Source organism: Staurois parvus, unplaced genomic scaffold, assembly GCF_062004578.1.
Source record: "Staurois parvus isolate SC_StPar_1 unplaced genomic scaffold, SC_StPar_1.0 ptg000298l, whole genome shotgun sequence".
NCBI classification, from domain to species: Eukaryota; Metazoa; Chordata; class Amphibia; order Anura; family Ranidae; genus Staurois; species Staurois parvus.
In genome coordinates this window covers 9738550-9764854 of record NW_028318094.1, presented here as the reverse complement: position 1 = coordinate 9764854, position 26305 = coordinate 9738550, and the positions used below count along the sequence as shown (strand labels likewise).

The window sequence follows — 26305 nt, the reverse complement described above, 5'->3', positions numbered from 1 at the left end:
TGGAAGGTCTCCAGAGGGAAGGGTTCTTCAAAAGTGAAAGTGTCTGTGTTGGTGGGTGAGGAGCACCATAAAGAGCAAACTAACTTAATTTTATTTGATGCAATTATCAGTAAATTGTACAGCAAATGTATTTTGGGGGTTCTCCCACCTTGATAGTTGATATCTACTAAGATTGCATTGGAAGCTGATACACAAAAATATTAAGCTCTACTGGGCTCTAATGTGCCTTGCTAATACTCAGGGCATCTGGTCCAGCTCCTGCAAACCAGCATCTATTGGAATCTAAGCAGATCTCAACAAAAACACTCCTGGGGACACACCCCTAAAATGTGTTAGAACTGTACACATAGGCTGGAGGAGGACCTTCTACCAGACACCACCAGCACCAGCTTATCAAGAGGAACAAAAACAGTCACTATCACAATTTCCCCAGAATCTGTTTTCTGGCAGTGTTTGACAGCATCTACTATTGTTCGAAGACATGGGATTATCATATCCTGTATCTCATATTTATGGGTACTTTGATAATTTAGCAAAACATTGTAAGGACAAGTAAAATATGATGAACTGTTGAAGCTTTAGCACTTAGCGCCAAGCTTGTCAGCATATTTGGAGAGTCTGCTTATCTAGGGAAAGTTGTCACATATATGTGTCTCTTGCTTATTCTGGGGTGTGCTCCATTGGTGTCCCCAGAACTATGACCAAGCTCACTTTCCACTATCGATGATCAGGGGCCTGTAGGATTGTCTTCCAATGGTGTCAGCACTGTCAGCCAACCACAGTGATGCTTGATCGGGAGACCATTATACCAATCCCTGACATCAAGGCCCATCAAAGAGCCAGGTCTCACCTGCGTAAAAGGGTTAACGAAATGACATCTCTCCTAATTTAATGCACATATTCATTTATTTTTTACAGGTACTTCTATAGTGCTGTCAATTTACACAGCACTTTACATATATACGTATTGCACATTCACATCACTCCATAACCCTCAAGGAGCATACAATCTAAGCTCCCTAATTCACATTAATTCACATACTAGGGAAAATTTAGACAGGAGCCAATTAGTCTACCAACATGTCTTTGGAATGTAGGAGGAAACCCATGCAAGCACAGGGAGAACATGTAGTCTGCAGACAGGTAGTGTTGTGGATAGGATTCAAACCAACAACCCTAGTGCTCCTAGGGGGAAGTGCTAACCACTTAACCAATGTGTTTATTTAGTTATCAACAATTTCCTTATAATATTATAACCCTGAAGTGGGTTGGATGAGTTTACAACAAACACTTAAGGAATATTTGAATAAGAGTGATTCATCCATCTTTTCCTATAATAGGCTTTGCCCTTCTAGACTAGACTTTTCCTGTATCAGGAAAAATCTGGAAGAGGTTTTAATCATTTTCCACTCTACTCAAATCTAAAAACAATTAAAAAATTTGACTGTATTAATTTTTTGAGATTTGTGGGAGGTGTGCTGGATCTATATAGATGTTTCTCTTTGTAATAAAAAGGGTAAATATTTGTAAATGTCAATGAAATAACTTTTTTAAAAGTCAACTTGAGTTAAAGGTTTAACATTTGAATTTAAACTGATTTTTTTTTAGCTTGGAATCCATATAGTAAAAAAGGAAGTGAGAAAGAGCTGGAAAAGTCCTGTATATAGAGCATACACACAAAGGTCAAAAGTCTGTAGTTTCCACCGAGTTTGGATTATTCATTTATAATTGAAAATCTATTTTTCCACAGGAATTCTGCAAAAAACTTCAATCTGTAGCGTGTATCCTGGTGACCTTATTTCCTTATCATTAAGCAATTTCTGTGTCAGCATTGTTTGACTTATAATTATAGTCATTTCACACCTTAATGGTATTTCAGACAAAAATTCAATATAAATGTTGATATTTTCCCTCTCAAGAGACAAAATTGTAGTTCTGCCTTTCTCAATCTAAAACTTAAAAAATAGGCTTTAAGATTTTACCAAAATTGATCCGATTAACATGTGTAAACATATCAAAATAACAGTAATTGGTAATGTTTAAATGTTTAAATGCGGTTTTTTATCAATATTTTATTTAAAAAAGATTTTCTAACAAATCTGAAATAAAAATGACATAAATAGAGAAAGAGAGAAGACAACAACAAAAATAAAAATATGAAAATTGGAATTCCATCAATGGAATTCCAGTACCAAAACACTACATATTAAAATATTAAAAACACCCCACAGAGAACATTACTGCAATATGATTCCTCGGCTTGTAACATTTACCATATTTTCAGCAATGCTGTGCCAAATCAGGTAAAGAACCAGAAAACTTTAATACTCCTGTGTTTGGAGAGTGGTCTCAAAAAGGTCAATAGGCTGCATTCCTGTCTTGGCTCTCATGGACGCACTCACCTTGCTGCCCTCACTTGTGAAGTCTAGATTGTAAGCTCCAAGGAGCAGGGCCCTCCTATCCCTCTTGTATTGAACTGTATTGTTGCTGTATTGTCTCCCTTTATATTGTAAAGTGCTGAGCAAACTGTTGGCGCTATATAAGTCCTGTATAATAATAATAGAGATACTGCAATAACAAACAGAGGGCGCACTGGCCTAGTGCAGTATCCTTAAATATGGCTTTATTGTATAAAAAAGGGAAGTATTATACTCACAAAATAAGCTAACCTTATAAGCTCATCTCATGAAAACAGCACAGTTCAATCTGCAATACATCATAGCGTAACAGAACAATGGAATCTCAACATACTGACGCATTTCGAGGACTTATCCTCTTCCTCAGTGTCAAACCAGGTGTCTGAAGCCATTCTGCATATATTTTTTTTAAAATGAATTCCTGCCTTTGCAGACAGATTGAGATAGTACTTACTTTATATTCATTGCCTGTTCTCAATTCACATGGCATAACTAGAAAAACATTTAAAATTGCCGCTCTCCTTGCTTTTTTCTTGCTGAAAAATCTTTCTTAGCGTTCCCTTCTGTGTAATGAAAAGGAAGAGGCTGTAGGGAGTTATGTTTATCATAATTAACTCTGTCCGGTGCTGGCTGATTTCATTTTCAGTTGTAAGCTATATCTGAACACTCTCTGTCCTAACAAAGTGTTAAAGATATTCTGGCTTGAGTTCTGCATTGTATCTTATTTTTTCAATATACATTATTTACGGGTAAGAATCCGCTGTCATTGTTCCTAAGACAGGTTACAGTGGCAGCCGGGAGCATCACTGCACAGGGCTCACATAATATTGTATGAAAACTGTTCAGTGCAGCATTAGGGACCACCCACCACAGTCAGTGCAAGCATACTCTGAGCCCAGGCTACATGCTGAAGTATCCCCAGGGGGCATGGCCATGACATCCTGGGCTCAGTCAAAGTGAGCTGAATGGTGCTGACTGTCATTCATGCTGAAGACATCTAGTGGCTGAAAGGGGTTACTATAAAAAGCAGCTATAAATTGAAGGTAAGCATTGCAGCAAAAGCTGACTTTTTCTTTATTTGAAGCTTAGCTTTTAGGGAAAAAAAGGAATTGAAACAATAGCGAGATATTAGCATTAAGTGATATATTTTTCTAGTATTAGTTCACATTTTTAACTCCAACTAAACCTTTTATTCTAGTTGCGGGAGTTTCCTTCTTTTCACTTTTTAAAAAGAAAATAACAGAAACTACCTAATGCCACCTACACAAGCTGGATTAGTTTTGTCTAAAATTCCCTTTTAGCTGCTATGTTTATGTCATACTGAACAGGTATATGAGGGCAAGGTACACAAAATGAGTGACATGTCTGTATATCATGTTCTTCCACTTCACGCATAATGAAAGAGGAAGTGGAAACCATTAAGCAGCTTTAGAAAAATAAAAAAATATGAAACCTTTTAGCTTCCTCTAGGATTGGGGCATTACCAGTGACATCATTAGATGTTCTCATACTTCTATATAACCCAGGATCCTCTGCAGTTTAAAGCTTGTAATATTTGGCTGGAACGAGGAAGCAAAGGTACTCACATCTTCGCAGCAGCTTCAGGCTCTGTTCCAGCAACACACGCAAAAGTAAGGTGCATTAGGATATTGTTTTGTTTGCAACATTTTATTACATTTATAGCATGGTTATATTTTAGTTTTAGTTGCAGGGCCGTTCTGTGTGTCTTTGGAGAACGTGTTATATCACTCATTTTGCTACTTGTTTTTTGTCCTCATTTGCTTAATATTGTAGCAGTCACTTCTACCTTAAAATGCATCAAAGAAAATGTAATACAGTCTTTAGCTGTGGTGGCTCCTTTTCTTCAGACATTTTTTTCCTTTTTTTTTTTTTTTACACATGGGGAGCTTGTCAGCAACACATCAGTTCTAGGGTGACAACACTTTCTCATCGGACAAGTTTTGCCGGCCTGAGACAGGAAGTGTGTTGGGACTACAGAATACTTCCCCCTATCCTCATCTCCATAATATAATGGAGACAGGTTTTCTGGAGTTCATAGAGCTGAACAGGGAAAATCTGGTAACAATGCTTGTGATTTCAGAGCAGTAAAGACACTATGGCCCTTTTAAAATGGCCTGTGCCCAAAATCTGCATAACCCATTTTGGTATCTTTATCGGCATGCGTGACAGAGTCAGTGGTTTTTAATAGAACCAATTGTATGAAGTGGCTCTATTAATGCATCAAATTCAAAAATAATTACCTCCAGTTCGTAGATAACAAAACTGGAGGTAGTTTTAATTTGTGTACAGAGACAGGCAGAGTGCCTGTCCTTGTCCATAGTGTAGCAGAGTGGCATATTCAGTACTGCTACCCTTTCCCTGTCACTGGTCATTAGGGAGGATGTCAAATTCAAAGCCAACAGCCTCCTAACAACCAACGGCAATGCAGTTGAACAGCCCTGTAATTGACAGCAGGCAGTGGGTAGATTCTATAGCTAATAGCAGGCTGTCTATTTTCTAAAGATCTGCCCTCTTCCTGCTGTCAATCACAAGGGGAGAAGATTTGATGGGGAACTAGTGTCCATAAATTCTCATCAGGCTCCTCTCCCTCAAGTACAGAACTATCCCACCACTGCACTGTCTGTGTGCCAGCTTGGGCTGCGATATGGATAGTGTGCCCCAGATTCATGTACCTGTCTAGAACAGGTATATGAATGTGTCGCCCACACCAACATTTGTCGCATGGAGGTGCACAGGAATTCTAACAAGTGTCATAGATACTCTTTATGAATTGCAGGGACTGTGTTGTCACTTCAGACAGGAAGTTACAAGCACCTGGGATATCCCGCAGATCAACAGATATTTTTCTGTACATGCAGCATTTTTAAAGAGACAAGACATGGGGAAATATGCATGCCTTGGACAGACAAAAGTGAGTGCTAACTAAAATTAAGATAAGGTGAACTTTACTCTAAAGATCCAAGCAGGTGCAAGGAAAATTTTAAAAAGAAGATTTTTGCTAGTATATGATTCTATGGTTGATATTTTTTTTAATGCTAGCAGTGTAAATACTTCATTTCAGCTTCCTGCAGTTCCTCTTCAACAGAGCTCAGACTGAAAGAGGGAGTAGCAGCACAGGGAGCCATATAGCTGCACTGCAGTGTTCAGTGCTATCCAGAAACATGCTGATAGGAGGAGTAAGCAGAGTGACAGGGAGACTGAGAGGAGAGTTGTATGTTTTAATGAAATGGAGCAGAGAAAAAGTCTTCTGTTCTGCCAGACAGGGCTGTGCTGTGTAGCAGAGCTGTGTAAATCAGAGCTGGATAGACAGAAATTCAAATTCTTCATCAGGTAAAACAACCCCCCTTCGTTCATTTCATCTGCTGATTCAACTGTTTGCCTGGAGTTTTAGGCTTTAATTGCTGTTTTAATGGTACTTGACACTATGTGGGTAGGAATCTAAGTACACTTACCTCTATTCACTGCAGAATTTGGTCAAGAAATATTGTAAAAAAATACAATTATAATATAAAGTATTTCAAATTCATAGTTCCATAGGGTTGTGAATAATTCCATTCTCTATGAACAGCAGTGGCTGATACAATGGAAAGAGGCTTTCATTATTCATGATCACTTTTTAAAGAGTTACAAAAGAAGCTTTTTTTGTATCATCAGTTGGAATCATTTTCTAACCCATTTTGTATAACTTGGTAATAACTAAATGAGTGATTTTGTTATTCATTGATTTTGTTTTTTCCACTCTTAGTATATAATTTCTAACAGAATTCTGTTCTTTGGTATATGATGATTATTATTACATTACATTACATTGAGTTTATATAGCGCCAAAGGGTTTGCTCAGCGCTGTACAATAGAGGGGGGGACAATACATGAAACATTACAGCAGCTACGAACAGCACACGAGGGGTAAGAGGGCCCTACTCTTTCGAGCTTACAATCTGGGAGGGAGGGGGTAGTGGTACAGGAGGAAGTGGCTGTGGGGGATGGAGTGGTAGGAGGAATGAAGGAGAGCAGCAGTTAGGTGAGGGTGGGGTAGGCTTCCCTGAAGAGGTGGGTTTTCAGGGAGCGCCTGAAGGTGAGGAGGGAAGGTGACAGTCTGATGGATTGGGGTAGTGAGTTCCAGAGGATGGGGGAGGACCTGGAGAAGTCTTGCAGACGTGCGTGTGAGGAGGAGACCAGGGAGCAAGATAGAAGGAGGTCCTGTGAAGAGCGAAGGGTACGGGTAGGGTGGTACTTGGGAATCAGGTCGGTGAGGTAGTTAGGGGCAGTGTTGTGAATGGCTTTGTAGGTCAGAGTGAGTAGTTTGAATTTGATGCGTTGGGCGATAGGGAGCCAGTGGAGGGAGAGGCAGAGGGGGGTGGCAGAGGTGGAGCGGCTGGTGAGGTGGATGAGTCTGGCAGCTGAGTTCAGGATGGTCTGAAGCGGGGAGAGTTTGCACTGGGGTAGGCCGGTGAGGAGGGAGTTGCAGTAGTCAAGGCGTGAGATAATCAGGGAGTGCACAAGTAGTTTAGCGGTGTCTGGGGTAAGGCAGGTGCGTATTTTGGCGATATTGCGGAGGTGGAGCCTGCATGTGTTTGTCAGTGATTTGACATGAGGTTGGAAGGAGAGGTTAGAGTCCAGAATGACCCCAAGGACTTTGGCTTGCGGGGCGGGATTGATGGTGGTGATGTTAGTAGTGATGGATAGGATGGGGGGGGGGGGCGCGGGCAGGAGGGAAGACGAGAAGCTCGGTTTTGGAGAGGTTGAGTTTGAGGAAATGGAGCGACATCCAGTCAGAGATGTCGTTTAGGAGGTGAGTGATGCGGGCGGAGAAAGTGGAGGTGAGGTGAGGGGTGGAGAGGTAAATTTGAGTGTCATCAGCATAGAGATGGTAGTTGAAGCCGTGGGAGTGTATGAGTTTGCCAAGGGAGGAGGTGTAGATGGAGAAGAGAAGGGGTCCAAGGACAGAGCCCTGGGGGACCCCAACAGAGAGGGGGAGGGAAGGGGAGGTGGCACCATTGTAGGAAACGCTGAAGGAGCGTCGGGATAGGTAAGAGGAGAACCAGGAGAGAGCGGTGTCTCTGATGCCAAGGTGTCATGATAGTAATGACAATAGGTGAGATTGTTTCCATAGAGCAGTTTTGTGTCGCATAATAGCAACAAAAGTACACACCTCTGTCCCCTGGCAGAATTACATGTCAGTAAAACCAGGGCTCTAATTATCATGAAAGATTTGTGACCAATGCCTGGGGCAGCAAGGTATGAAGGAACAGCATCGGAATTTTTAAATTGAAAACCTTTTTCTTAGTTTGTTTCTCTTTTCAAGACATGTGTGGCTATATTCACCAAGAGAACTCAAAAAGGAAAGGGGTGTACAGGGTCGGACTGACAACTCATAGGGCCCCTGGGCAATAGGGGATCATGGGACCCGTGTCCTTGCCCACACTCAAATCACACCCAAAAAAGCCTATGAAAGGTACCAGGGACATCTCATGGGGCCCCCTACTGACCCCGGGCCCTTGGGCAGTGCCCGAGTTCCCCAATGGTCAGTCCGCCCCTCTGGGGTGTGTTATGTTGAGAGGAATCAGATGACTCTTTACAGTCCAAGAAACAAGGACCTATCTTTGCTTTTCTTTTTTTTGGAGGGTCCCAATAGTTGAAAAGTAGTTTTGTATATAAAGCCGACCCCATGCTGCCGCAAATAGGGCCTTCTACCACTAGATTTTACTAGAATAATGGAAGGGTGAAGGTGAGAAAACGTTTTGAGAAAAATTACTCAGTTAACATGGCCATCAACTTAATGAAAATGACAAATACAACCTCTGCCCATCCTCAACCACATCACCTTACTATCCAGAACCAGATTCTGAGTAGTGCTATGGTGCTTGATCTTAGAAATGAATGATCAGATCTTGAAGAGGTATCCAATTATCTGGCATGGTTCCTCTTAAATTTCGTTTGCAATGACCCCAAGGAAAATGACTGTATTCCAATTTAAAGACCTTCTTCCCCCACCCCTATTCTATGAGCATTTAAACCTGACTAGGGAGGAAATAAACAATCATACTTATTTATATCCTTCTGACTTTTTCTTCATACTTACCTTTTTTTTGTCTTTTTTTAGTTTCTCTAGATCCGGAATGTTAAGATTTGAATGCTGCTTGTTTATTTTGCTGATTTCTCACTCAATTTGGTTTATTGTACCCAATATAGGCTCTGACGTTTTATTACTATTATGTAATGATGAGACATGAGAGATGATTGTCAGTTTGTGTGGTTTTTTAATATCATTTTATTGCAGTCTTTATTTGAAACTCAATAATATATATTTAAAGAAAAACTGCGAGATCTTGCAGCATTGTCACTACAGGCATCACTTGGGCAGAAAAACCATAATGCACTGTATGGCTTTTGAACTATGGCCAGCAAGATGAAAAAGGCCAGTAAGGGGATTTTTAGATAAATGGGTACCTCATTATAAAAAGGGGGCTAAGAGCATCCATAATATCCATGAATTGTAAGCTGTTGTTGGGAAAACAAAGAGAAAACCAAGCACAGGGAAAACTGATAAACTGCAGGAACAGATTAGGATTAGTTAGCAAAATTCAATTCAATTCTGATTGCTAGCTCTTTGAGTAGACAACCTCTCTGCTGCCTTTAATTCCTATTTTTTTGTAATTGTTTTGTCTTTCTTTTTATCTTGTGGTGGATTTGATGTCTGCAAAGTTTTGGGGGTTTTTTGCTACAAGGCTTTCCCTAAAAATGGCTTTTGCTGTAGGGTGTGGTATTTTGGGGTACTCATCTATTTTTGGGGTATTTTTTGTATTTTATTTTATGTTAATAGAGCTCTCTTTTAAGGTTGAATTGATTTTTTTTTTGTGGAAAGCCTTCCATTTTTTTGTGGTATTTTGTGGGTTTGTGTTTTTTACTTGATTGATGTTACTTGTTAGGGTCTTTTTTAAAGTCCAATGTTTTTACCTAAAGTAAAAAAGAGGTTTTTGCACAGAGTGGCCCCCGAACCTCCTCTTCTGGGTTTCCCCGCTGGCGCTCTTGGCTCCTCCTCTGCTGTGTCTGTCCCCATAGCAAGGCTCCTTGCTAGGGGGGTTAGATATGCGGGCTCACTCCTGAGCCAGTTTGTGTGCATTTATAGATGCACAACATGGCTCAGCCCCACCCCCCGATTCCTCCTCTCTGGATTTGTTTGACAGCAGCAGGAGCCAATGGCTCCCACTATTATCAATTTGCACTATGTGATCAAGGAGAAAAAGCAGCATTGTTGCAGACCCGGGCACAGGCACAGCACTGGATCAATGCAGGACTCAGGTAAGTATTTAGGGAAGAGGGGGAAGCAAATGTTTAGTGAAAGGTTTTTACCTTAATTCAGGTGATGCATTAAGTTAACAAAATCTTGTAAATTTAGAACCACATTAGGTTTGGGATGGTTGAAGTGCAGCATTACAGCATACATTAACGTGTGTTGTATTATGGCAGCCCAATCATTATGAATGGGTTGCCAATGCACTTTAGCAAATGATAAAACCTACAAGACCGTAGCACATCAGAATTCATGGTATATACAGTTGTGTTCAAAATAATAGCAGTCAGACATCACTAATCTGATCAATCACTGTTTTTGGTAGAAATGATATTTCTACATGGCAAATAATTTACTAGCAGGTGTAGTAGAGTAATAGAAATCCAACAGACCCAACAGTCATGACATGCATGCTGCTGTTTCTGTATAATTGAATCACTAATTGAAAGGGGCATGTTCAAAATAATAGCAGTGTGGAGTTCTATTAGTGAGGTCATTCATTCTTTGAAAAACAGGTGGCAATTATTGCCCTTATTTAAGGAAGGAAGGCAGCAAATGTTGTACATGCTGGTTACAGTGCATTTCTCTCTGAAATTCTGAGGAAAATGGGTTGTTCCAGACATTGTTCAGAAGAACAGCGTACCTTGATTAAAATGTTGATTGGAGAGGGGAAAACATATAAAGAAGTGCAGAAAATGATAGGCTGCTCAGCTAAAATGATCGCAAATGCTTTAAAATGGCAACCAAAACCTGAAAGACGTGGAAGAAAGCGAAAAACTACTATTCAAATGGATAGAAGAATAGCCAAAATGGCAAGGACTCAGCCAACAATCAGCTCCAGGAAGATCAAAGAAGGTGTAAAGTTCCCTGAGAGTACTGTTACAATTAGAAGATGCCTATGCGAAGCCAAGCTATCTGCAAGAAGCCCCCGCAAAGTCCCACTGTTGAAAAAAAGACATGTGCTGAAGAGGTTACAATTTGCCAAAGAGCACATTGACTGGCCTAAAGAGAAATTGCGCAACATTTTGTGGACTGATGAAAGTAAGATTGTTCTTTTTGGGTCTAGTGGCCGGAGACAGTTTGTCAGACGACCCCCAAACACTGAATTCAAGCCACAGTACACTGTGAAGACAGTGAAGCATGGTTGCGCAAGCATCATGATATGGGATGTTTCTCATACTACAGTGTTAGGCCTATTTATCGCATACCAGGGATCATGGATCAGTTTGAATACATCAGAATACTTGAAGAGGTCATGCTGCCTTATGCTGAAGAGGAAATGCCCTTGAAATGGGTGTTCCAACAAGACAACGAAACCAAACACACCAGTAAACGTGCAACATCTTGGTTCCAGACCAACAAGATTGACGTTATGGAGTGGCCAGCCCAATCCCCAGATCTTAATCCAATAGAAAACTTGCGGGGTGACATCAAAAATGCAGTTTCTGAGGCAAAACCAAGAGAAGAACTGTGGAATGTAGTCCAATCATCCTGGGCTGGAATACCTGTTCACAGGTGCCAGAAGTTGGGTGACTCCATGCAACACAGATGTACAGCAGTTCTCAGAAACAGTGCTTATACAACTAAATATTCATTAAGTTATTCAAAGGAAAGCAAAATCTTCAAACATTTTTCAGTTTATATAGTGAATGTTTGAGTTTGTAAAGAAGAATACAAACACTGCTATTTTTTTTGAACAGTCTAATATTCACTTTTCTTCAATTTTTTTAGAGGAACAACACAAATTTGATATATTTTTCTTCATGTTTTGATTTGGAATAGAATGTGTAGTGTTCCCAATGCATTTGCGTGTATGGAAATAAAAGCTATTAGAAGGATTTTGAGCTTTATTCACTTTTTTGAACACACTGCTATTATTTTTAACACAACTGTATATTGTGGTGTAGCAAGCTACGTTGGGCTCTTCTATGCAATATGTTGGGGTTCTATTCATAATAAATGGCACTGCAAGGTACTTCCAATAGAGCAGATGCATTGCTATGCCTTATGGTAACGCATTTTAGTGTGTTTTTAGCACGCATTCTCACAAGGCACAAGTGTATATGGGCCCACAGAAGCTTGTTAACACATCCATGAAAGCATTAGAACCACCCTGGCATTGCACTGGATGTTGAATTGTTCTGCGCATTGAAATTGTTGCAGGAAGTGAGCATTCCAGCACGTGCAGAGGAAAACAATTAAACTATTTAGTTATATAAAAATAAAGATCACTGCATTCTTGGAAGACTGCCACCGCAGTGAGTCAGGTTATAAGGTTGTCACATCTGCAAACACTAGCAGGTTCTATTTAAAGGCTGTTCTCATATGACCTGGTTTATGAATTTTACAAATTAAAGGGACATTTTATGGATTTGTTTGGGTTATCTGACCCAATGTTGAACTTGTTAAATGTCTAGCAAGAGTTTAAAATATTTTTTCTTAAATGTTTTTTATTGAATTTGATGTCCAATTATAAGCAACAAAGGAGACAGTACAGAATGTGCAGGTTTTCAATCAGTATATCCAGATGGAATAATGAAATGTAAACATAAGTCTGTGCAATCACAAAACAAGAATGCAATATACGGAACACAACATTCAGTAAGGGGCTGAATGACTTAGGGAGGGATGGGAAAAAGAAGAAATGGGTATAAAGTCAATGGGGAAGGGGGATGGGTTGGGGGTCATTGGTAAGAAGAGAAGGGGAAAGGGGGACAAACTATTAGGGAGTGGGATACAGGAAAGTGGGGAGGGGGACATGGTTTAAAGTGTTACTAAACCCAGGACGCTGCATTCACTATATCTGGTCTCCCACAGTACACAGAACATGGAAATGCAATTATTTTAGTAAATATAAATTGCTAAATACCTTTTCACATCAGCAGTTAGAGCAGTCTTATGACTTCTATCAGTGTCCAGGAGAGCACATTTTAAAGCTTGTAGGAGGGGTTTTCATTCTGCTATAGGAGGATGCAGAACTCCTGACTTCTGTCTGGACAGTGCTGATTGGCCCTGTGCTGATCACATGCACTCTCCCAAGAAAAAAAAAAACCTCTCTAGCAATACATACCAAACTGAACATGTGCAGAGTGTCTCCACACTATCAGGAGATAAGAGGGGGGCACTGGAAGAAGGGGAGGATCAGAAGTCAGGCTCAAACAGTGTTTTTACAAATGCAGAGGATTAACCCCTTAGGCTCCACAGTGAGTATAACAGGCATGCTTTACTGCATATACAGACTGATTTTACTGTTGATTTCTATATCAGGGATTCAAAGCTCAATGTAACAATGCTTCACACTTTCAAGTTTTAAGGGCTCTACATACAGTGAGGTCCCAAGAAGGTCAAGACACTGTGGTATATGTACAATAGCCCTGCCAGAAAGATTCTGACAAACCACTTAAGGAATGGAATGCATTATGCCCTTGTATTCAACAGTGGCATTATAGTGTAGCCAACACCATGCCATGGAGCAGGTTTCTGTTTGTATACCAGTAGGTAGTGTGTACAGAAAGCATCTACAAGCGCTTACTTTTTAGCCAGCCCATTAATATGAGATCGTTTCCAAGTTCAGGTGAGCCAAAAATAAAACTTCTTGGAAAAATGTAGTGATAAATTGTTCCTCATTCTTTATTTGTTTTACTCATTGCTATTGAATTGGTAATTTAATTACTAGCTCAGCAATCAAAACAGATCATAAAACATTTTGACTTACAGATGATAATGCATCTACCGATGACTCTAATGCTCATCTTGCTATACCTGGATCCACTGCATGGAGCCTGGGAACTGCAGGTCAAGAAAAACAGTAAGTGTAATTTATGTTTTTACCATCTCAAGGGCCTATTGTATCCAGTCTAAAAGGAAAAGTGGTGGTGTTGCCCACCTTAAACTATCGGGTATTTGCTTATTGGAGATGAGCAGATGGATCTCCTCCATCTCAGATCTGTCTCAGTTAGGGTTCGTTTGTTGATTCTGGATGTTCGTGGAATAGTTGCCAGCAGTTTATTCATACAGACTGGAGGACACTCCAGAGATAGTGGGGTAGATTTACTAAAGTCAAACAGTGTATTCTCTTTGCAAGGAAATTTGCCCCAAAGCTTAGTGAATGAGGGGAAGCTTTGTCAACTTCCATCATCCAATCATGTGCAAGCAAAAAATACTGTTATATTTATTTTATTTGCATGTGATTGAGTATTCTTTGCAAAGTGAAACTGCTCGTTCAATAAACTATGAGACAAATTCCCTTGCAAAAGGAAAAGCCCTTTTGCCTTTGGTAAATCGCTCCATTGCATCCACACATGTCCTAATCAATACTATCTGAAAGGACCAGGTGAAGAATAGGGATTTCAGAGTGCTGCCTTCTGATGCAGGATTTTTTAAAAGGTATTAGCATATTGAAACAAAAGATCAGAAAAATAGGAGCAGCAATTGAATACTGACGGCCAAATATAGTCTACTGTTCACACTATCCAATAAAAATTCAACACATTTCAAAAGGCCATTAGAGATTAGAAATGCTAGGCATCTCTGGACAAAAGAGAGTTAAGTATGAATTGTGGAATATATTAGTTACTGATTAAGCAAGGACTGGGTGTCATTATCTATCCAACTATTGCATATGGACAAACCCTAACCACTCCAAAATCAACATTAGTATAGAGCCTTCCTCTTTGCACCTCTAGCAGCCACCACTCACTCAGCCTCTACACATTCTTGAAAGGCTTTTCACAAGATTTCGGAATCCACAGGAAATTGTGTCAATTTAGCTGAAAGATCACTTGTGGAGTCAGGTACTAATGTTAGAGAAGACTTGGGTCGCAGTTCATCCCAAAGATGTCCAATAGGGTTGAGGTCAGGGCTATGTGCAGACCACTCTATGTCTTTATAGAGCTGGCTTTGTGCACAGAGGCACAGACATGCTGGAATGGAAATGGACCTCTCCAAACTATTACCTTAAGGTTGTAATCACACAATTGTATAAAATGTCTTTGTATGCAGTTGCATTCACTGTACGTTTTACTGTAAACACCTGAACTCAATAATTTGAAGTTATATCCACATATGTTTGGCCATTTAGTGTAATTTTCTCATCACTGGCATACTTTAAAGGTCATGTTAAAGTGTTACTAAACCCAGGACTCTCCATTCACTATATCTGGTCTCCCACAGTACACAAAACATGGAATTGCAATTATTTTAGTAAATATAAACTTCTAAATACCGTTTCTCATCAGCAGTATATAGCAGTCTTGTGACCTCTATCAGTGTCCAGCCGAGCACTAGTTAAAACTTGTAGGAGGAGTTTTCCTTCTCCCCTGATTGTCCTATGAGGCTGCAGGACCCCTGACCCTCTGTCTGGACAGTGCTGATTGGCCCTGTGCTGATCACATGCCCTCTCCCAAGAAAAAAAAAAACACTCTAGCAATACACACCAAACTGAGCATGTGCAACTTGCCTTCAAGGCTCTGTACTATCAACAGATGGATTGGGGACTGTGGAAGAAAGGGAGATTAGAGAAGACAGGATCAAACATCCTTTTTACACAATGCAGAGGATTAACCCTTTAGGTTCCACAGTGAGTATAACAAGCATGCTTTACTGCATATACAGACTGATTTTACTGTTGTGGGCTTAGTAACACTTTAAGCAGAACTAAACTTTCTCAATCAACATTATGTATTTTTAATCCGTATGCTGTTAGCTTCAGTAAGTGGATATAAAAATGTATATTATACTTACTTGTTTTAAACTTTTCTTTTACATTTCTTCATTTGCTTTCTGGGTTCTGGTCAAGGCCAAATGTTGTCATACATCCCAGGAGTCTTCATTGGCATTTTTTTCCTTTCATCTTGAGGAGGAACTTTCTCAGCCAAGCACTTCCTCCTGCTTGCATGCCTGAGCTAAGGGCAGATGGATTCTAGGAAGTAAATGCTACATGAAACATTTTCCTTTACTCAAAATGTGTGTGGCTAGAAATGCTAGGGCGAAGTTCTCCAAAGTGATTTCTCAACAAAATAAAGCATGGACACATGGATGGTCGGATGAGTTTGCTTAGCATATTAAAATGAATTAAATAGTGTGTTCCGTTTGTGGTACTTAGATAAAGTTAATTTCGCTTTTTGATTAGAGCTGACAGCATCTAGCTAGTAACCTTTTAATAAAGCCTTCCCTGTAATTTCTTAATGGTGTGGTGGAAAAAGAAAAAATGGAGAGAATGTGGACACATCTAGTTTTATTACCCTGAGATTCCTTCCTTTTGCTTATTAGTCTCTATTTTTCCATTATTCTCCATTCAGCATTGGTAGTAGATACTACTGAGAATCCAAAAGTAAATCTGAAGTGCCACTCCCAGGACCAACAAACTGTCCACTGGAAGAAGAAAACTCGAAAGCAACGCTCTTACAATGGGATACTAAATCTAACAGTGCAGGAACATGCTGACGTTGGGAATTTCACTTGCCACTCACATAACGGGCTCATTCTGGATTTTAAAGTCATTCTACTACATGAGCAAAACTTACCGCAATACAAGAGGATATTGTCAAGTAAGTTTATTGCAGAAAAACTGTTTTAATCCTGCATCATATAACATGCCTTTTATTTTTATTCACTTGACGTTTACGGATGCAGCCTTTGTTGATTTTAGTACCTGTGTCCTTGTTATGTTTTAACAGTAACCAATATGAATTTGTTTGGTTTTCTGCTGTTTTTTAATAGAGTCAGGAGAAATACTGAAATGTTCAGTAAAAAACTACAGTGGCAACTTTAGCTGTTTCTGGAATTCAACAGACGACAGCAATATTGAATTTTTCTTTAAAGCTAAAAGAGGGTAAGTCACCTTTGAAGGTCAAATATGGAAATGGTTATTTATGAACATGGGTGAAGGATCTGTTATCTGGAATGCCAGTAACCCAAAAATATATTTTTTTAAATAAGAAAAGTATAAGATATTCCTACAGACCAAGAATGGAAAAAAACACTTAAATTCGTGGCAGCAAGTGAAACTGATTATTGAAGAATAACATATAATAAATATAAAAAAACAATATATATTACATTAAACTTTATGCCCAACCTCTCACCATTGTATACTTACAAATGCTAGTATAAATGAAAAAAGCAAAGTATGTAATATACTTGGTATAATAATATATTAATTAATATACTTGGCAAAGTATTATTTATTACAGGTCAATTTAAACAGCGCTTTGCATACACATTGTACATTCATATCAGTCCCTGCCCTCAAGGAGCTTACAATCTAAGGTCCCTAACTCACATTCATACATACACGTGGTTTGGATTTGAACCGATGACCGAAGTGTTGCTAGCAGGGGTGGACTGACCATTTGGAAACTCTGGCACTGCCCGAGGGCCCGGGGTCAGTAGGGGGCCCCATGAGATGCCCCTGGTACCTTTTTCATAGGCTTTTTTGAGTTTGGGCAAGGACACAGGGGCCCCATGATCCCCTATTGAGGGCCCAGGGTCAGTAGGGGGCCCCATGAGATGCCCCTGGTACCTTTTTCATAGGATTTTTTGAGTTTGGGCAAGGACACAGGGGCCCCATGATCCCCTATTGCCCGGGGGCCTCATGAGTTGTCAGTCCGCCCCTGATTGCTAGGTGGAGGTGCTAACCACTGTGCTGCCCAGTGCATTACTGACAGCGAGGAACATGATTATGGAGGATTTGTGTACCCCCGCCTAGGTCATAGCCATTCTTGGCCTCTCATTTCTTCTCCTGATATCAAAGTAATAGTAAGTGAGGTTATGATTACCCACTAGAGTCCAAAAGTATTTGGACACTAAAAAAAACATTTTGACTGGAGAGAGACTGTTATGACAAAATATGGCAAAAATATATAGTTTATAGGTCTTTAGCCATTTTATATTGTGTTCACACTTTGGATCTTGCCTTCTGTATTATACTAACTCAAATGTACTTTTTGCAGTGATAATGATAGCATATCCTGCGATGAGCCTGTAAAGAATAAAGATCAATACAGTGTGGAGTGCCGCGATACCCAATCCTGTATTTATGAAGAAGAAGATCAGAGCATCACAGCTGTCTTGCATGTGATTCAGCAACATAAGTATGAGAATTATACATTGGCCTTCATGCTAAGAGAAATCAGTAAGTATCTTCAGTTAACATTGTTTTCTTTGACCAAAGGTTATTGAGATTTGATGCTCAAATGTTGGTTTTGGGTGCTATTCTGTGGAAGAGGCTGGGACATTATTTTTATTAATCATGTTTCTGGAAAGACTCAAATTAAATTAGCAGAGGCCATCAAGTGTTGCAAGAGGAGCCCTGACTGCTGGATCCACAGTAAGAGCAAGCCTACCTCATGGTACTAGAATGTAGCTTGTATTCCTTGTGGGTGAGGTTATGGTGCTAGTAGGTGGGGTTATGAGTTTTTTTTTCTATAAGTACAGGTGATGAGAGGACCTTTTTATTAACTTTTGACTTTAAGTTGTCACTGACTGAATTTTCACCCACCTGCCCTTCCTTTCCTCTAAAGTATTTCTTTAAAGTATTATACTCAAAACTAAACATTTATTATATTGCAACTTTCCAATTCTTATATGTGATGGCTGCATTAGTTTTATTTCTTTAGCTTTCTTCTCTTTTTTTTATTCTGATGATCCAGTCAGTAAGTCTGTCATATTTTAAAAGAACAAGCTCTCTAGCAGATATATCATTTACAGAGATGAGCCAAATCATTTACCACTGACAGGTGTGCTTACAACAATCATCTTTTATTTATATATGTAAAATGTTTATCAAAAAGGAAAAACTTTTTGCTGGATCTGCTTGTAAAGGGTTAGCCAGAGTTTGGCTTTGATCTGTTTAGTTTATCTGAAACTACTAGTACATCTAATTCCCCCCCTACTCCCCCAGATTTACAATGCTGCTGTCCAAATGTACCCCTTGTAATCCCTCATCCAAAGTGTAGGTACCCTAATACAGGGGATGTGTTACTGGCCAGATCACCAGTTGAAAAGAGAGGAAAAAAGGCTAAAGAAAAAACGAATGCAGCCACCACATCTAATGATTAGTAAGCTGCAATATTACATTTTTGGTTTTGGCTTTAATACCACTCTAATTGTGAGAGCCAATTTTTATTTGCTGATATTATGTTTAATGATTTTAAAATGGGTCTGTGCTTTGTCTAGGCAAAGCAACAAGTTCACATGTATTACCTCATCCCCAGTAGCCCATATTTACTTTCTCTTCTCTACCCAGCTGCTCTATTAGCATGCTTGAAGGAAATGCCCTGTCACTAAATATTAGACATGGAGGTCAGGCCATCTTTCTCAAGATGTGTGCCTTGACAAATGTGGACTGAGCTTCACTGAAATGTTGATAATAAAATTCTGTTGCTTTGATTTATTTCCTCTGCAAGATCCGTGAGTACCTCTATACCATTTTGGATTTGTACAGATTTCCTTGGAAAATATATATATATATATATATATATATATAAAATTTGATTTAGTCGTTCCAATAACCTCCATGGCCACATAAAATCAAGCACCTAGGCATGCAGACTGCTGTTACAAACATTTGTGAAAGAATGGGTTGCTCTCAAGAGCTCAGTGAAATCAAGCGTGGTACCGTGATAGGTTGCCACCTGTGCAATAAGTCCATCAGTGAAATTTCCTTGTTACTAAATATTCCACGATCAGCTGTTAGAGGTATTATAACAAAGTGGAAGCAACTGGGAACAACAGCAACTCAGTCACAAAGTGGTAGGCCACATAAAATGACAGCGGGGTCAGCGCATGCTGAAGTACACAGTGCGCAGAAGTCACCAACTGTTTCCAGAGTCAATAGCTAAAGACCTTCAAACTTCATGTGGCCTTCAGATTAGCACAACAAAAGTGTGTAGAGAGCTTCATGGAATGGGTTTCCATGGCTGAGCAGCTACATCCAAGCCTCACATCACCAAGTGTAATGCAAAGCGTCACCAAGTGCAATGTAAAGCACGCCACCAAAAAAAAAAAGTTGTTACTGCTGCCTGGGTGCCCGCTGAAGAAGTTCCTCTAACTGCAGCAACTGTGGTCACTGAGAAAGAGTATGGTCGCAGACAGACATTAAATTTAAAAAAAAACTTACAGAAGTCTCATTTCTCCCCCACCTTATCCAAAAAATGTTTTGGTTGCAATCACAATGCCTGCATTTCAGGGTCTCTTATACCGTAGGCAAGGTACATTAGTGATTTGTTTTTACTGGAGTCTTTCTTTAATTCTTACATTATGTCTTTCATTTTTCAGCCAAGCCTGACCCCCCTCAACAACTAGATATTAACAAAACAAAAGATCACAAACATGTTTCCATACACTGGAAGTACCCAAAAACCTGGTGTAATCTCCGTTCATTTTTCCCACTTATTTTCAACGTTCAGATAACAAAGAACAAAAAAACCACAGAGGTAAGCCGACATTATCTCTAAGGAAATTCAAAGGTTTGCTACTAATTATTTTATTCAAAAAGACGCAGATGTTATTAGGTACAGTGGATAACACCGTTTGAGAATTTTTTAAGCACCTTGGTTGATTTTGGGGTGTGGTTGTTTAAAAGGGGTGCGTTACATTGGCTATAGGCTCCGAAGTTATCATTTTACAGTGTTTTGATTGCTATAAAATAATGTCGGCTTTGATGTTTTTGTTATTACTTCCTCTCTTTAACTGACCTCAACTGTCCTTTTCATTAAAGTGGTTGTAAACCTTAGACATGAAATATGAACAAAGCATATCCCTTTATAGTGTGTACTTATCTCAATCCAGAGCACTAAGTGTCATTTCTGTCTGCTGCTTCATTCCTCCGCTATCTGCACAAAACGCTTTTAACAAGCTTTCCTGCCAAGAGAAAATTGGCGACAAAGGAGGGATTTCCAGCAGATTGGCAGCCTCAGCTCTGCTCCTGTGAGCTGTGTGGAATGGGGTGTGTCCCTTCCCTCCAATCAGCTCTCAGAGCTCTCCTCACTGAGCTCTGCAGTGTGTTATTTCAGCTCCCCACCCCCTTTTTTTGAACTCTCAAACAAGCTTTATAAATTCAGCACTTCAGAAGAGAAGACAGGTACAACCTATGTAGGAGGATTTATTTCATCTCTGTGTATCAACTGAGGACATTCGCTTCACTGGGTATATGGAAGGGTTTACAACCACTTTACCCGCTTTCCCGACGCCCTACAGCACAAATACTGCTAAAGGGCGGCAGAGCTGAGCAAAATCACGTACATATACGTGATTTTGCATTTTCAGGTAGGGGGCCCCACCCGCGCTGACATTGGCGGCTACGGCTGTCGATCACTAGGTCCTGGCTGGAGATTCCCCACCCGCGCCCAATGATCGCCGAAGAACACTGACAAAAGAAAGGTCTGTATGTAAACAATATAGATTCCTCCCCTGTCAGCTCCAGCATGCTGATTTGTTTTGCTCTGCATGTCGGTTAAAGTAACGCAGCGCCATATCACAAAAAATAGCCTGGCCAGGAAGGGGGTAAATCCTCTGGAGGGCAAGTGGCTGACTTCAACTGTCCTTTTACAAGCCAGCTAATAAAATAAGCAGGTGGCAGCCTTTTATGTGATAGAATATCTCTGCTTATAATACAGAAAGGCAGAATGCCTGAATGGGAAAAAAGCTGAGAAAAATTATAGTAAAAAAGAAATCAAGGGTTAATTACATGTAGATAGGCTTCTATGTAAAATAATACACTTTCCTGGAAATGAAAGAATGTACTGAGCAGGTTGAGTTATGTTTAGAAATATGATAGTGTTTCTATAGCAAGTGTTACCTGTTTCCTGGTGCCTCCAGTGTACTTGGAAGTGTAGATTGCACAGAACTTCCTGGAAACTTTTAACAGTCAGGACAGGAGAGATCTAAACCATTGTCTTGTGATATGTTACGTCTATACTGTATGTGTTCTTGTAGTATCACAACTTGAAAATCAAACCAGATGGCCTTTGTTTCCTTTAGCAAACTATGAAAACCTGTTTGCATTCTTTTAGTGGTTAGTATTATTATTGTTATACAGTATTTATATAGCACCAAAAAGTTTGCTCAGCGCTGTACAGAGTAGTGGGGGACAGTACATGACACAATACAGTAACAAAATCTAGGAGTTATTTATATGTACAGAAAATACTCCCCTTATATTGAATGAGGGCTCACTTAGGTACATTACTGTATTTTTAGTGATAGAATCTTGGTGCTGGTAGTTTCATTATAGAAAGCAATGCTGAAATTAAAGATCCTTTCATAGTAGCCGTTCCTGAAATCCTAACACTTACCTGTCCTGTATTTGTAACTCTAACCATCCCTGCCACCCTAACAACCTACCATGTTCTTCTCACACTGACTTTCATTGAAGTCTTAACAGTAACCTTCCCTGTAATAACCCTAACATTACCATTTCATGTAACCCTAACACTAACCCGCCCTGAATTCGTAACACTAACTCTCCCTGTAACCCCAACAACACTAACCCTTCCTGTAACCCTAACACTAACCCTCCCTGTAACCCTAACACTAACCCTTCCTGTAACCCTACCACTAACTATCCATGTAACCCTAACACTAACCCTCCCTGTAACCCTAACCCTTCCTGTAACCCTAACACTAACCCTCCCTGTAACCCTAACACTAACCCTTCCTGTAACCCTAACACTAACCCTCCCTGTAACCCTACCACTAACTCTCCATGTAACCCTAACACTAACCCTCCATGTAACCCTAACACTAACCCTCCTTGAAAGCCCAACACTAACCCTCCCTGTATCTCTAAAACTAATCCTCCCTGTAACCCTAACACTAACCCTTCAGGTAACACTAATCCTCCCTGTAACCCTAACACTAACCCTCCCTGTAACCCTAACACTAATCCTCCCTGTAACCCTAACACTAACCCTCCATGTAACCCTAACACTAATCCTCCCTGTAACCCTAACACTAACCCTCCATGTAACCCTAACACTAATTCTCCATGTAACCCTAACACTAATCTTCCATATAACCCTAACACTAACCCTCCCTGTAACCCTAACACTAACCCTCCATGTAAACCTAACACTAACCCTCCCTTTAACCCTAACACTAACTCTCCATGTAAACCTAACACTAACCCTCCCTGTATCCCTAACACTAACCCTCCATGTAAACCTAACACTAACCCTCCCTGTATCCCTAACATTAATCTTCCCTGTAACCCTAACACTAACTCTCCATGTAACCCTAACACTATCCCTCCATGTAGCCCTAACACTAACCCTCCCTGTAACCCTAACACTAACTCTCCATGTAAACCTAACACTAACCCTCCCTGTATCCCTAACACTAACCCTCCATGTAAACCTAACACTAACCCTCCCTGTATCCCTAACATTAATCTTCCCTGTAACCCTAGCACTAACCCTCCATGTAACCCTAACACTATCCCTCCATGTAACCCTAACACTAACCCTCCCTGTAACCCTAACACTAACTCTCCATGTAAACCTAACACTAACCCTCCCTGTATTCCTTAAACTAACCCTCCATGTAAACCTAACACTAACCCTCCCTGTATCCCTAACATTATTCTTCCCTGTACCCTAAAACTAACCCTCCCTGTAACCCTAACATTTATCTTCCCTGTAACCCTAACACTAACCCTCCATGTAACCCTACCAGTAACCAGTAAATAATGGTTCTACTGGCATTAATGTTTTGCCCACAGTTCTACTGTAAAATGTTTTGGCTGGATATACACTTTAAATTCAAATTATGTTGCTTGGGAAAATAAGTATTTTTTTATAAACTTGGTTTTAAAATATGAACAATTGCAGTAGTTCATCATAATAAAACAACTCCCCTTGGTTTTCAGCTGGTGATCTGGACAGTAACACATTTCCTGTCTTAGGGCGGCTCCTCTATCTATGGAAGAGAAACAGTGTCACCCAAGCATTGTTTTGAGAGGGTAGTGTTGACTAACAAATTAAGGCCTAATTCCAGCTAACACTTTTTAATCAGTTACAGCAACAGTTTTTTTTTCTTTTGTGATAAAGTGTTTACTGAAATGAATAAAAGCTGCCCATTGTAAGCACCCTTGTCAGTGTTAAATGGCAAGTTTCAATTCTCTAACCTCTGCTTTTGCTGGACAGCTTGGTTTGGAAAGGAAACTGAAAAATAACAGCAGGATCAACAGGTTAAAAAAAAACAATGTGGGAAGAGATCAGAAAAACAAAACTGCTTTGTTAATGCAATTGGAAGACTGCATCATAGATTAATTGTTGATTGTCTTTAGAACCACTTTATTGTCTAAACAAAAAAATAAGTATGCGTTATAAAGTAAATGCCATTTTGTTTTTAACATTTTAGCATCAAACTGATGAAACCACTTTTAAGTTGGAGGACAAACACATAGAATCCTTTTGTGTCCAAGCTAGAGACAAATTCATCAACTCATCCTGGAGCGAATGGTCATGTTACAAGTAGGTAAGATATCCAATGTACTTCACTTACTATAAGACACAGCTAAAATTGGGGGAGTGATAAAGTGATCTTAAAGTGAATTGTGCTTTGTCTTATGATATTGGCTCCTGCAGCTTCTTGTACTTACCCTTCCTTCACTCCCCAGCAAAAGGCAATACCCAGCACTTCCAAGTATGAGAAAGCATGTAACTCATTCCCTTTCTTCCCATGTAAAAGTGCTGGCGTTTGGCAGTTGGTTGCTCATGCATCCAACTTTGTCACATGGCGGGAGTCCCAAGCAGAATCAATTAAGTAGCCAGCACTTATGTCTAAACCCACATATATATATATAAATACTTTATTTTTGCCAAGTAAAAGGCATCATTCAACCTGTTTTGACAAATCATGGCCTTAAAGTGGAACTATACTCACCTTCAATCCAACTATGCGCTGTACCGGAACTCCTTGCCTGCCGCTGACATTGGCAGGGCTACGGTGACGTCCCTCCCACGCTCACACAGACGTTCTGTCAGCTTCAGCAGTGTTAAAATTGTGTAGTGAGCTGTGCATGCACAGCTCACTGTACAGGGCAGGCAGGCAGATACAGTTGCAAGAAAAAGTATGTGAACCCCTTGGGATTATGTGGCGTTTTGCATGAATTGGGCATAAAAAGTCACAACAAAAGAAGAACACAGTCTGCTGAACATAACACTACACAAACATTAGATGTTGCCTTGGTTTAATTGCACATAACATGTAAACATTCACAGTGCAGGGAGGAAAAAGTATGTGAACCTTTGGACTTAATAACTGGTTGACCCTCCTTTGGCAGCAATAACCTCAACCAAACGTTTCCTGTAGTTGCAGATCAGACCTGCACAACGATCTGGAGTAATTTTGGACCACTCCTCTTCACAAAACTGTTTCAGTGTAGCAATATTCTTGGGATGTCTGGTGTGAATCGCTCTCTTAAGGTCATACCACAGCATTTCAATCGGGTTGAGGTCAGGACTCTGACTGGGCCACTCCAGAAGGCGTATTCTGTGCTGTTGCAGCCATTGTTTTGTTGAATTACTTGTATGCTTTGGGTCATTGTCCTGTTGCATCACCCATCCTCTGCGGAGCTTCAGTTGGTGGACAGATGGTCGTACGTTTTCCTGCAAAATGTCTTGATAAACTCTGGAATGCATTTTCCCATCAATGACAACAATCCGTCCAGGCCCTGAGGCAGCAAAGCAGCTCCAAACCATGATGCTCCCTCCGCCATGTTTTACAGTGGGGATGACGTTTTGATGTTGGTGTGCTGTGCCCTTTTTTCTCCACACATAGTGTTGTGTGTTCTTCCCAAACAACTCAATCTTGGTTTCATCTGTCCACAGTATATTTTGCCAGAAGTGCTGTGGAACATCCAGGTGCTCTTTTGCAAACTTCAAATGTGCTGCAATATTCTTTTTGGACAGCAATGGCTTCCTCCGTGGTGTCCTCCCATGTACTCCATTCTTGTTTAATGTTTTCCTTATTGTAGATGTGTCAACAAAAATGTTAGCATGTGCCAGAGATTTCTGTAGGTCTTTAGCTGACACTCTGGGATTCTTCTTTACCTCATGCAGCATTCTGCGCTGTGCTCTTGCAGTCATTTTTACAGGACGACCACGCCTAGGGAGAGTAGCAACAGTGCTAAACTTTCTCCATTTGTAGACAGTCTGTCTTACCGTGGACACATGAACATCAAGGCTTTTGGAGATACTTTTGTAACCCTTCCCAGCTTCATGCAAGTCAACAATTCTTGATCGAAGGTCTTCTGAGAGCTCTTTTCTGCGAGGCATGGTTCACATCAGTGCTTCTTGAAACTAGTAAACCCAAAACAGGTGTGTGTTTTTTAAGGGCAGGACAGCTGTCAGCAACACATCCAATATCATCACACTGATTGGAGTCAAGATTGGCTCACTCCTGGCTCCAATTAGCTCTGGGAGAAGTCATTAAGCTAGGGCCTCACATACTTTTTCCTCCCTGCACTGTGAATGTTTACATGTTATGTGCAATTAAACCATGGCAACATCTAATGTTTGTGTAGTATTATGTTCAGCAGACTGTGTTCTTCTATTGTTGTGACTTAGAT

General features: G+C 40.2%; 1 protein-coding gene across 1 annotated transcript in view; it reads left to right on the top strand.

The window, feature by feature from the left end:
• Positions 1-3949: 3949 nt before the first annotated feature.
• The window catches only part of IL12B (interleukin 12B), a 32861-nt gene continuing 10505 nt past the window's right edge, over positions 3950-26305 (top strand). Inside the window, exons 1-7 of the mRNA XM_089682862.1 lie at positions 3950-4048; positions 13450-13540; positions 16032-16280; positions 16453-16564; positions 17685-17866; positions 20011-20168; positions 24094-24206. Of these exons, the coding sequence (XP_089538988.1) occupies positions 13450-13540; positions 16032-16280; positions 16453-16564; positions 17685-17866; positions 20011-20168; positions 24094-24206 (905 nt within the window). The 5' untranslated portion in view covers positions 3950-4048. The remainder of the gene's footprint in view (positions 4049-13449; positions 13541-16031; positions 16281-16452; positions 16565-17684; positions 17867-20010; positions 20169-24093; positions 24207-26305) is intronic.